This window comes from Cygnus olor, chromosome 14, assembly GCF_009769625.2.
Source record: "Cygnus olor isolate bCygOlo1 chromosome 14, bCygOlo1.pri.v2, whole genome shotgun sequence".
Classification (NCBI taxonomy): Eukaryota; Metazoa; Chordata; class Aves; order Anseriformes; family Anatidae; genus Cygnus; species Cygnus olor.
In genome coordinates this window covers 19765200-19777446 of record NC_049182.1, presented here as the reverse complement: position 1 = coordinate 19777446, position 12247 = coordinate 19765200, and the positions used below count along the sequence as shown (strand labels likewise).

Genomic DNA, 12247 nt, shown 5'->3' with positions numbered 1-12247 from the left:
TGTTTCCCTTCCACGCTCTCCTGTTCTCTGGCCCGGGTAGCCTTGCATGCTCTCTGCCGCATGCAGAGCTGCTCTTGCAAAGGGTGCGAGAGAAATCCCCCAAAACCTGCCACACCCCCGGTATTGGCCATATTAGACTAAACAGCAGTCAAATGGCTTGAAGAGAAGCAGAGGGTGAATTCATTGCTCGCTGATGAGCGTGCTGAAAGCCTCCGTGACTCGGAAACACGGCAGCAATTTTGAACAGCTGACAAACCTGAAGTTGCCAGATGTTAGGGAATTGTTTCAGGGCACACAAATGCTCTTTCTCTTTCATGTGTGTTTACCATATGTGTACTGTTCTTTGCTCTCAGACTGAGGAAAGGAAAAAGCTCTCCATGCTGGTGGCTGGATGCAGCCTGACGTGGTTAATTATCGCAGCCCTTATTGTTCGCTCGGTGCTTTCACATTGAGGATGACACCTCTGCAGACCAGCTGCAAGGCTGATCTAAATTTTAGGTAATTCCATGGTATCATGTTTTTCTTGTCTTTCTTAAGTGCTTGTTAGAGCCATGAGCACCACACACACACAGCACCATTAGCAGAGCACTAGCAGCAACATCCCCAAGCCAGGCTGCTCCTCTCCAAAGGCACTTGAATGTGCCATAGGCACTTTCCTCTGCTCTCTAATCTCTCTCTAATAACACCTCTCCTAGCCATTAAATCCAGCTGTAGAAGTTCATATAGGGTGCTATTTTGACTCCATAGGTAATCATTTGGAGTTTCACCTGACATGAAAGAAGACAGGATTTCATCTCAGACTTTTCAAAAGACAAATTATTTCTCCCAGTACAAGAAGGCAAGCTGGGTCTCTGTCTGCTGACAGCGAGTGTCAGCTGAAAGAAAGCCCAGGACCTCCCTGTCTCATCTGAAAAGGAGAGTCCCAAAGCAACCACATGGCTTTCATCATCTTCTGTTAGATCAGACACCTCAGTGTGAATCTGATTCAGTCTCAAGACTGGGGGCTCCTGGATTATCCCAGGACTAAATGCCAAGCTTAGAGCACCCACCATGGTGCTCGAGAAGATGAAGGTGCCTTTCAGACTGACATGAGACACGGGGTCTTTCCCTCCACCTCCCAGACAAGGCATTTGGGTGAAAGAAGACAGGGAGAATGCAGACAGTTTGATTTTGTCCTTTGCCACCTGCCTAAGGATGTGCTGCGGTCTCTTTGCTGCACTGTGAGGCGTGTTATACTTGTGCTGTGACCTGCCTCAGGTCACCTGGAGCTGGTGGCAGTCCCTCTCCACTCCTGTGTCCTTTACATAGCCATTAATCTCCTTTGGCTGCCATGAAGCTGGCTGCTGTTCCAAACCTTGGCAGGCAGCACAACAGGGATTATTTACAACTCCTGGGTAGAGTGGTGGGTGCGGAATAACAGGTTAATTTTCCATACAAAAAGGAGGCTAAACCCGACCTTTTATATACGGCCTTTTCTCCTTGGCAGTGTGCCTCCCCCTTGCTGTGACTGTCTGGGCAGCATCACCTCCAGCTTTGTTTGATCTGTGGTTCTCCTGAGAAGGGCAAGGAGAAAATTTCTACCTTACTTCATTTCTGTACTAGACATGAAAAGGGAAAGCAGCCAAGTTGCAGTCATATTTGAATAGATACCAGTACCAAAAGTTTCTAAATTCCACCTATTTCTTGAGCACTTTGCCAATTTTTAAAATCCTCCTCCTTTCACAGACTGAACTCAAAAATTTGTGGTTTTCCTGGTGAGTATTAACTAAAACACGGGTAGCTGACAGCACAGTCCAACAGCAATGAATGACTTGACAGAGAACCATCCCGTAACCCAAGTGAGCACCCAACACGTGCTGCTAACAGCTATGATTTAACACGGTGACAAAAGCCACCTGATTTCCAACTGCTGGGCTAAAGTTTTCTTCTTCTGGGGCTTGGGCTACAGGCTTTCAAGGCAAATCTCTCATTTACCTTGTACATACATGAACTGAGATTTGAAAACCCTTCCAGACAGTTTAATTTTTGCAGCAGTCTGTGACCATCTCCAGGCAGCTTTCAGATCAGCTCGAAATACTCCCTCTGATGTGAGTAAGAACCACATGTCTTTCTTTTTCCCTCTCATCTGCATATCCTCACGCTTTAATGGTTGTTGGCAGGTACTCGGATTTCTGTGGCAGTTTTGTGGTGGTTTGTGGCTGTTTTCCCCAGTGAGGATTGATCCCAGAACAGTGTTAGGAGCACTGAGAAGACCAGAGCAAGTAAATGAGTGCCGGTGCAGGGGGGACGACTCAGCCCATCCTTGACCTTTCTTCATTACCACCGCTCACCACCCCTGGCAGCCAGCTTTGGGGGAGCGCAGACAGTACGGCTGCCTCCACCATGCTTTATTTCACGTTTGCTAACTGTTGCCCTTCTGTTCATTCAGACTTTAATGGAGCATGTTTTTTTCTAGCTGGTGTTTTTTCTGTGATTCATATATTTCCTGCCTTCTGTTTTATTTCAGGGCATACATCTATTTTTTTAAGAAAGCTTTGTGGTTATTCTAAATCCCAGAACTCAGTTCGGAAAGTCATTCTGTTCAACATTTGTTGAAAGTGTTGCTTGAAAGAGCTTTGGCTGATAACATCTTGTATCTATTTCATTACTGGGTCTGAAAGGATTCAGAAAAGGATTCAGATTTGAATTCTCAAAGGCATTTGACAGGATTTTGAGAAAACCTGGAGAAATCACCCCATGAACAGGGTGAATCGATGTTACCAGTGAGACACAGGGAGCAAAGTACTGCCGAGCCTTAGGGAAGCTCTGTGTGATCTGAAAACGTGTTTCTCCAAGGTGTCAGAGGTACCTCAGGGCTCACTGAATCCAAATCTTGCTGTCACTGGGTTATACTTTTTCATTATCTTTTTGGTGTTCTAATATAAAAGAAAGATTTGGCCTTGAATTATTTATTTATTGCATGTTTTATGCATACCTGTCCATTCTTTGTGCTTATGCAATAAAAATAATTGCACTGCATATAAACAGACCAAGAAGCTATGATAGAGCCTCCAAATACCGTTAACCTGCCAGGGAAGGCAATTTTCTTCTCCAGTATTTGCAATACAATTTGCAGTGCAATTACTTCTCAAAGTCTTGGGGGAAAAAAAGGGAAACAAATAGGTCCTGTGACAGCATCCTCCAGCTCTCCTGGCTGCGGCCCAGGCAGCGAAGCTGTCTTCCAGGCTTGCATCTCTGCTGGGCACTATGTCTACTGCTCGCCTGCAGTGCTAGAAGCATTTGTTGAGCTGCTGTGTAACATGCAACAAAACAGACCTAGCTGTGTGTTTGTGTAGTCAGAGCTAATCTTACAGGAATCCAAACATACCGCATGATCGCTGCTAAATAAAGGCTAAAGCAAAGCAGATGTATCCAAAGAGTGTTGGAGCACCAGAGTGACAGATGCTTGTTGCGCCATTTACAAACATTAATTAACATTAATGTACTGTTCAGACATCAAATTAGCACAATCCCTTGAGAGAAGTGATGTTTTAGAGCCTAAAAATTCCTGAGTGCCCCGGAGTTGGATCAGGGGCCGCGGCTGGCCCTGCTGCGGGGGCATTTGGTCCTCTCAAGGATGGGGAGAAAGCAGCTGCACCCAGCTGTGCTCTGTGAAGCATCTGCTGGCTGGCGAGCAGGGGCACGGGGAGACTCCTTGGGCTTTAAATAGCTATCACTAAGTAACGATTAGGCACTCAGCACTCTGCCTGGGTGACAAAAGTGCCTGCTATAATGTTGAACCAGGCCGTGATTCCCCTTTGTCCCTTTGAGCTGTAAAGGTGCCCGGTCTCCTACAATTGCTCAGGAGGAGCAGGGCAGAGCCGGCACAGGAAGGGGATGAGCTGCGGCCGTGCAGGACTGGGACACAACACACGGCTGCAGGGCATCCCCATCAGCATGCGGCTCGGAGAGGAAGCTAGCACGGGAGCTGGAGAATTCAGGCCGGAGAGCATTAAGAAAAATAATGGAGCAGATGGTCGTAGCACAGCCTGCGGGAAGCACTGTCCTTTATTAATCTCTACAAATCCTCTAGAAATATGGAAATTTATTTCGCCACCGTTGCTGCCAATAACCCTGCACACACACCAATCTGCACAGGGACCGTGGAGGAGCCTTCCATCTCCGTTTGGCAACATACGTTTGTTTGTATTACTAGCTAAATTTATCCAGTTCCAATTAACTGTTCTCTTTAGCATTTTTCTCAGTGTAATTATCTCAACACCAGCAGGCAGTAGTTTTTCTAATAAGAATTTAATTTTGTTAGATATAATCATTTTAGGACATTTTTCTTCTGGACCAGCAATGTATAACTTTGTTTTATTTGGCATAGTCAGACACCATGGCTTATTTGCTCAGTGGGAAAAAGGAAAAGAGAAAGAGCTGCTCTCTCCACAAATAAAGTAAAAATCTAGTTATGTGGAGGCCAGAATCTGGTTTCATGAAAATAACAGCAAAGCCAGTATCACAGAATCACAGAATGGCTCAGGTTGGAAGGGACCTCAAACATCACCCAGTTCCAACCCCCCTGCCATGGACAGGGATGCCACCCACTAGATCAAGTTGCCCAGGGCCTCATCCAACCTGGTCCTGAACACCCCCAGTGTATCCACCCCAGGGCATCCACAACCTCTCTGGGCAACCTCTTCCATTGCCCTCTGAGTGAGGAATTTTCTCCTAACCTCTAATCTAAATCTCTCCTCTTTTAGTTTGAAACCATTCCCCCTTGTCCTGTTATCATCTGATTGAGCAGAGTCACTCTCCAGTAGCACTGTTTTAATTTCACACAGGCACAAAAAAAAATGAAATTCTAGCTCTCTAGACTTCCTAATTTTGTTGGGGTTCAGCTAAAGACTTTGGCCCACTCTTGGTTGACTGGGGGAGAGGAGGAATGTGCAAACCCTGCTTGGATTTGCTTTTGTGGCTCACGCCAGAGTAGAACTTCAAAAAGACAAAGAGGGCTTTCCCAACTAGCCTCATCATCATACAACCTGTGTCCAACGAAGAGAAGAAACTCCTCTGTTCTAAAATGCACATCCCTGCCACCTGCGAGAGTTTGCCACCCACTCAGTTCAGCATCTTCAGTATCTGAGCTGGCTGCAGGCTACCCTCTTTGCTTTCTGATAGATTCTTTAAAAGGTTTAAAGAAGTAATCAGTGAGAGAATTCAGTAAATTTTCCTCAGCTCATTTTGGCCTCAGTGCTGCTAAAACATATGGCATGTATATCACTTAATACATGTGTGTGACACCACATGGATTTATATGTGGACCACCCACATGGCCCAGGCTGTTTGGTAAAGGTGGGTGTGTATTTGTCTGTCTGGAATATCTAAGGAGCTTCTTTCAGGGTAGTGTCTACATACCCATAGCTCAGACTGAATTGTATTGCAAACCAAGCAGGTACTTTAATTTTTTTTTTCCAAGGGAAGGAATAGTCTAATGCAGTAATTAGGTTTCTGTAGTGCCCAGAAGGTGAGGAGAGAGTAGCAGTGGTTAGAGCATCGCTTATCTTGAAGAGTGAGGACTCCAGGAGTGCTCTCTGGAGATGTGCCCAGGACAGCTCGCACACTGCCATGGGTCTGAGGAGGAGCTCGGACATCCAGGCTGATGGGGGGCAGCGCTTCTCTTTAAGCACAGAAACTGGGGTTTATAATGTTACTGGCCCAGCTGGTTATGGAGATCCTTGGACCTTTGATTTCAGTCTTGACCACGGATCCTGGACACAACTGGAGTCTCATCGTGCTGGTGCTTGATGAGTATGCAGGTAGTCACTGCCACAAATAGCTGCCCCTGCTGTAGATCACAGCGACATTGTGCTGCTGTCAGCTCTAGGTCAGGAATGTGGTGAGATGCCATGCTGTTTCTCAGTCCTTCTGCTTGCCTTTCTTGTCTCCAACAACATGGGGACTATAAACTTGTGATAAACACGTGTCATCACTTGAAAGTTCATGTGATTTTCAAAAATCTCTTTTTTTTTTTCTCTATTTTTTTTTCCTGGAGGACAGGCAGGGTGTGATACAAAGAGCGTGCATATGTTTGTGTGTGTATACACAGGATCTTCCATACAGGCAAAGGTACAACAAACACCCATGATTTACAGCACTTACATTTCCATGAAAGCATTTGACCTACACAACAGATTCAGAATTCAGTCATACAAGGCAAGAATATAACTGAGGTTCATTTTCAGTCTATTTTCTCTTTGGCTTCACAGTTTCCCTCCTGTACACCATATCCTGTCTTCACATATACACAGATTTAACATTAGAGAAGCTGTCCATGATCCTGCTGCTGAGGAATGTGATATTATGCCTTCTCTGCACAATGCGTTGAAGGTTGTTAGGTACAAATCTGTTGCTGGTGTACACTTCATCGTGCATTTATAAATGATTTTTGGGAGCACTGATCAAAAATAGGAGCTCACCAGCAGGCAAAACGCAAGTCCTGTTGGGAAAAGGAAAAAATATTCTGCTCTTACAGCAGTTGGAAATTGTGTATATGTGGCTCCCCTATGGGGCACTGAACACTGAGAGTTTTTTATAGCTTTTATGCACACAATGGAGGTGCACTTGCATCCTCTCTGAGTTAATGAGGCAGTTTGTAGCAGATGAGGTTCACTTTTGGGAATCGATCTACTTGGCACTAATCAGTCCCTCCCAAATTCATTTCCCTGGAAGACCAGGGACAATCACATACATGCTCCTCGAGACAGAGTTTGGCCACTGTACTGTTCCTCAGAGCCACTGAAGGACCACGGGCAGGTCACAAATCCTTGGTAGCCAAACGTATCTGCAATGGCTATCAGGGCTGTAAGTAAGGCCGCAGAGCTACTTTGTTCTGCTTGAGCCATCTGTAAAATGTTAGCTCATGATTCATTCACATATGGTAAATGTCTGGTATGGGAAAGGAAAAGTATTATAATAACCTTTGCTTTGTGGGGCTTCTTGGAAGATCTACAATTTCAGGAAGGGATCCTTGCATTTCCCCTTCAGCTGAGAATGTCAAACTAGAGGCAGAAGAGAGGATGTTCTGCATCTACTCTGCTGTAGGTAACAGGGAAGTTAACATTTCCAAGGAACTGCAGAAACATGGGCCTTGGCTGATAATAGTAAGAATTAATATTTAACTAAACTTGGACATTGTATTAATCGTGTATATGTATTGCATTTTATATTCATCCATCACATTGTCATAAGCAGTACGTAATAGATATTCTTTATGAGCACAGGAAAACAGCTCTAGCTTGAAAGGAAGCAGAAATGTAGAATAAGAAAATGTCTTTATTTCAACTTTTGACTAAAACTATTGATAACCTTAGAGATGTAATTACTTTTCTCTCAGTGAATAATTAGCTGCTTAAATGCCCGAACCATTGCATACATCAAATCATTGGCTACTGCAAAAATTGTGTGACTTGAGTGACTTTGTTAATATGCATGGATTTCTATTATCTGACTTTGAACCATTGAGCAGAAGTCCCACTAAGCTACGGGTGGCCAGCTGTGTGCTTCTCTGCCTCACCATCAGCAAAATTGTCACCCATGTCCTGATTGCAGGACCTTATTGCTGATAGCAGCGTGGGGACAGGAGGAACCCAGCTCGCCTTTCTGAATACGAGGGGAGTCACAGTAGCAGCAGTTAGCAAAAAAAATATATATATACATATAATCTTTTGACATGTAAGTGGAAGAAAATTGCTGCTGAATCACTGGGAGGGAAGAAATATGAGAGCTTAAGATGTCATTTTTACAGGCATAATTTTTACTCTAATGACCTTTAATAGCATGTACAAGTCAGTGTAATGCTGTCAGCTGCATCAGAGATAGAAGTACAGAAATGAAATAACTTGAACTGCTTCAAAGAATTGTTTTCCTGCCGTAGTTAATTAGTAATGTGTCATGTTGTTGCTTTTTTGTTTGCTGATTCAACTTCTGAAATGGTAGCTGGTGTCTTGGCCATTCTCTCCCATTTATTTGGTGAATTTCTCCTTTTGCCCTTTCTGCAAATAAGTGTAGTCTCTTGAGACTTGCAGCAACTTGCTCTCCGAAATGTCACAGGAATCCTTTGATGTCCAGCACTGGGTAGTACTTTGCAGTGGGTGTCTCTCAGATAGTAAACAAATAAATATGTCAGGTATAATTCCCTTGTGTCTAGAGCCAGAAGTGCAGTTGCACATAATGCCAAGAGAAGCACCATCTGTCTGAATAAGCAGTCAAATGCATTACTGAAAATACCTGTTTGAATTCAAAGGTCAGTTTGTTTTCTTGGGGAAGGAAATCTGGAGAACACCGGGAAATCCAAACTCAATAATCTCTGCTAATATAAGACAAGGTTACGCAAGCACATTGTGGCTGTCATGAGGAGGGTAATTATCCTAGGAACAAAGACATATTTATTCTATTCTCTGAAATCATTTAGTTGTTAAAATTTGACCATGCTGATAGACTCAGAAAAAGGAGCTGTAGGGGTCTCAGATCCATCCCCCCTCTCAAAACAGGGCCAAACTCAAACCTAAATCTACTTTAATTTTAATCGGGTTACTCAGGCTCCTATTCAGTTCAGTTTTGCATACCTTCAAGGCGGGACAACCTCGCTTGTTCAAATCTTGACCCACTGAAGGCAAGCTCCAAAACTAAGCAAATCCTGTTCCTGTAAATTATTCAGCTTCTTCTTCCTTGTGCTGCCAGAGAGATGTTGGGAACATGTTAGGATCATGTCAGTGAGCACAGGAATTGGATCCACTGACTGCCATGGGAATCAGCATTGCTCCATCAGAGCAACATTTCAGACAGTGTCCTGAAAGAACAGTTACTGTCAAATATACTGTTCCTTTGAAAGTGAAACCTTTCAGAGGAACAGGCTGATTTTCATGCACACAGGAAACCAGAAGAGAATATATAAATGATCAAATTGAAGGAGTTGAATGCTTGCTTCAACATTTTTCCCCCGTGACATTTTGAATCTTGTTTCAAAGAGATTTTTAAAAAAATGTTTTCTTTTGACACTTTGATTTTATTTCAACCCTTTGTGTGGAATATATCATCTCATTTTATCAAAATAAAGCAATTTAGTTGACTCCACATGACTTTTTAAAAATTTCTTAAGAAAATTTGGAAATTTTTAGGTTTTTTTCTGCCTGTTTAGCACAAACTTTTCTCTTCCCACTCAACTCTTCATGAAATAAATTGTGCACCTCAAGGACATCTCTTTTATACATACACATAAACCATGTATATTTGTTCATTTGCATATCTCTTATTTTAACGTGTTGCTCGCACTTAGAAGTTCTTGCAGGCTCCACTTCAGGTCAGTGGTCGAACTTCAGTGTGTGTTTGCTAATTTAATGTCTCTAATTTATGATTTTGCTGACCTTATAAAATAGACTGTTACAGACGTATAGGCTCTCTTTACAGACACATTATGTCTTCTTGTGAAGATTGACTTTAAAAATCTCTGACAGAGATCATTCATTCCCTTTATAAATAGCTGTTGAAACAATGGCCACTACTTCAATGCAGTGCTTATGTCCTACAGGTACACAGATGGGCACCACATTGCAGATTGTCTGTGCTTACCAAATCGGGAAACTACATCTACCAAACAACCATTATTAATTCACTAAGAAAATACACCCTTCAGGCACATAGCTGAATTATATATTTAGTTATTTAGAAGAGCTGAGAATTCATGGGCACTTTTGGTATCTCTGATGTACCAGGTGTGCCAGGTGAAAATGCCCAGAAACCTAGCGAGGGACATCTGTAGGATAACCTGAGAGGCATTTCTGCTGGTACTGGTGTTGGCAGAGCGGGACTGGGCTGACCACTGCTCTCGTCCCTCTTAACAGTTTCTATTTTCTGCAGCAGATCAGCTGTTCTGTGGAGTCAAAGCAGTAGTTTCCAACCAGCTATAGAGGCATCTTCTCAGATCTGAACTGCAGGATCCCTGGAGACTTTTAAAAGGATGTTGAAAATGTTCTCAGTTGCACAATTAGAGTGAGACCTGCGCTGGTTGTTAAGAGATTTTAATGCTGCTTTATGGGCTGAATTATTAAACATTTTGCATAAAAGGCTCTTTCATAAATATCCTTGTTATATATTACTTGGTATGGTCACGAAAAAAATGCTTGAAGTTCTGTAATTGAGTGTTTACGTTACTTTCTATCAATTATCTGGAGCAAGAGGTAGTTCAGGGATGTACCTAAACTTGTAACTGGGGTATAGTGCCTTTGCAGAATGGCCATCTTCCCAATCCGTCGTATTAGGTTTCTGTCCTGACACCACTGTTTTACACACAGCCCTGGTCTTTCCCACTCTGTCAAGTTCAAATCAAAGAGACTACAGGACTGCTACAGCAAGGAGATAGGTTGGAACAGGGAATTGAAAGTCAAGGGCATTTTGTGGCTCTATTCTGGAAGCCTCTGGACCCCAGCACCCTGTCTGAGCAGTGGGGACATCAGTACTGGCATTCCTCTGCAAACTATGCTGAAATCCTCTGCAGTTTGAAAATATTTCATTCAGAACCTGAGACAGACTGTCAGGTCAGGGCCACCAGGAATCTGCAATAGAATGTTATGCTTACTGACCTGCTATGCTTATGGGCATTTTTTTTTTTGTCTCTTATTTTTGTCTACTTATTTTTTTGTCTCTTGGAGAAGACATTTCCAGTTCAAAGCTGGTTATATTAAGAGCAGGAGTCTATTTTACTGTGAATATATTGGATGGACTGGGAGAAGAAAGAGAGAACAGGGCAATTCCCCTCGATGGGGAAAAGACTGGAAGCCCAGGGCAGACGTTTGTGCTGTCCTTGTGGCAGAATGTTAAAGCACAGCCAGGCAAGAGGTGTTTACAGGGAGGTAGAAAAGGGATTTGTTTATGGAAAAACACAATTTTACGGACATTTTCACAGCTTTGAAACACTTTGTTAATTTGCAACAACAGCCTTTGCAGTCTTGTCAAAATAGATGTCCATTACAGTTAGGAAAACCCCAACATTTATTCAGTTATGGCTAAATAGAAGGAAGGTGAACTCATTCATTGTGGTAAGGAGGGTGCAGACAGCTTTGTGACTAAGTGCAGGAGGAGAGGAGGGCTGAATGGGAGGTCACTCCCTTGCTCCATGACTTTAGACAAACCACAGCATTAATCTATGCCTCATTTTCCCTAGCTGGAAAATAGAAAATATTGGCTTTTCCCTGCAAGGGACTATGAAACCTTATTTACTCACGCTGCGAAAATACCCTGAGCTCCTTGTGTAAGAGGCAGTCGATAGAAATAGACTATAGAATCTTTTTTTTCCCCCCTCTGTTTTGAAAGGCAGGAGAAACAAGATGGAGAAAAGGCTTTGCAGTTTTATTTTTAGAAGACCTGAAAGTCTCCTTCAGTGATGGTGGTTCTCTTGCTTCCTCCTTGCAGGTACTATGCTATTTGCTGCCAGCCACTGGTTTACAGGAACAAGATGACTCCATTGCGCATCGCTGTAATGCTTGGAGGCTGCTGGGTAATCCCAACATTTATTTCTTTCCTCCCAATCATGCAAGGCTGGAATAGCATTGGCATCATTGATCTGGTGAGTAACTTAGGAGATACACTGACCTGGTACCAAATATATTCCCTGCTGTATATGCTTCTTTAAAAAGGAATATGCAAAGAAAAGACGGCAATAGAGGCTAAAGGAGAAGCTCCTTGTTATTGAAGCAGAGGGCTTGCTGAATTTCTGCTATTTGCCTTCACGGGGATTTGCAAGGCTGCTGCCCACTGCCCCATGCCTAGAACAGCCCCTGTCTGCTAAGTTTGCATTAGCCTAGCCCCATCCCCACCCACCTGGCCCGTGCCACTTGGCCAGATGAAATGTGCATCCTTGGTGTAAAAGCATGTCCTGATGGACACAGCAGTGAACACTGCAAAAAAGCACAGCACAAAGTGAAGTTATTCCCCTTCACAGAGTATGAACTAGGCTACTAGGCTACTAGGCTACTAGGCTGATTTTCAGCAGCCAGGTTGAGGCATGCTCTAGGATGCTGGAGCTGCACATGGGCTGGTTCCACAAACCTCAGGACCGTCAGAGCCCGTCGTGTAAGCATAGGGGGAAGAGGCAGCAGTGGTAAGGCAGGTACTGCAAATGGGAGAGGGAAGGGAGGAGAGAGAATAGGAAAGTGGTGGTAGAGCATCCTGACAAACAGACTGCTGATATCAGAGGAGCAGGGCTGAA

At 43.6% G+C, this 12247-nt stretch overlaps 1 protein-coding gene across 3 annotated transcripts in view; it reads left to right on the top strand.

The window, feature by feature from the left end:
- The window catches only part of HTR4 (5-hydroxytryptamine receptor 4), a 133645-nt gene that overhangs the window by 64343 nt on the left and 57055 nt on the right, over positions 1-12247 (top strand). For all 3 annotated transcript variants that reach the window (XR_005824316.1, XM_040573342.1, XM_040573343.1), the window contains exon 5: positions 11452-11605. Coding sequence is in view for 2 of the 3 variants with exons in the window: in XM_040573342.1 (XP_040429276.1) it covers positions 11452-11605 (154 nt within the window). In the remaining variant the exon portion in view is untranslated. The remainder of the gene's footprint in view (positions 1-11451; positions 11606-12247) is intronic.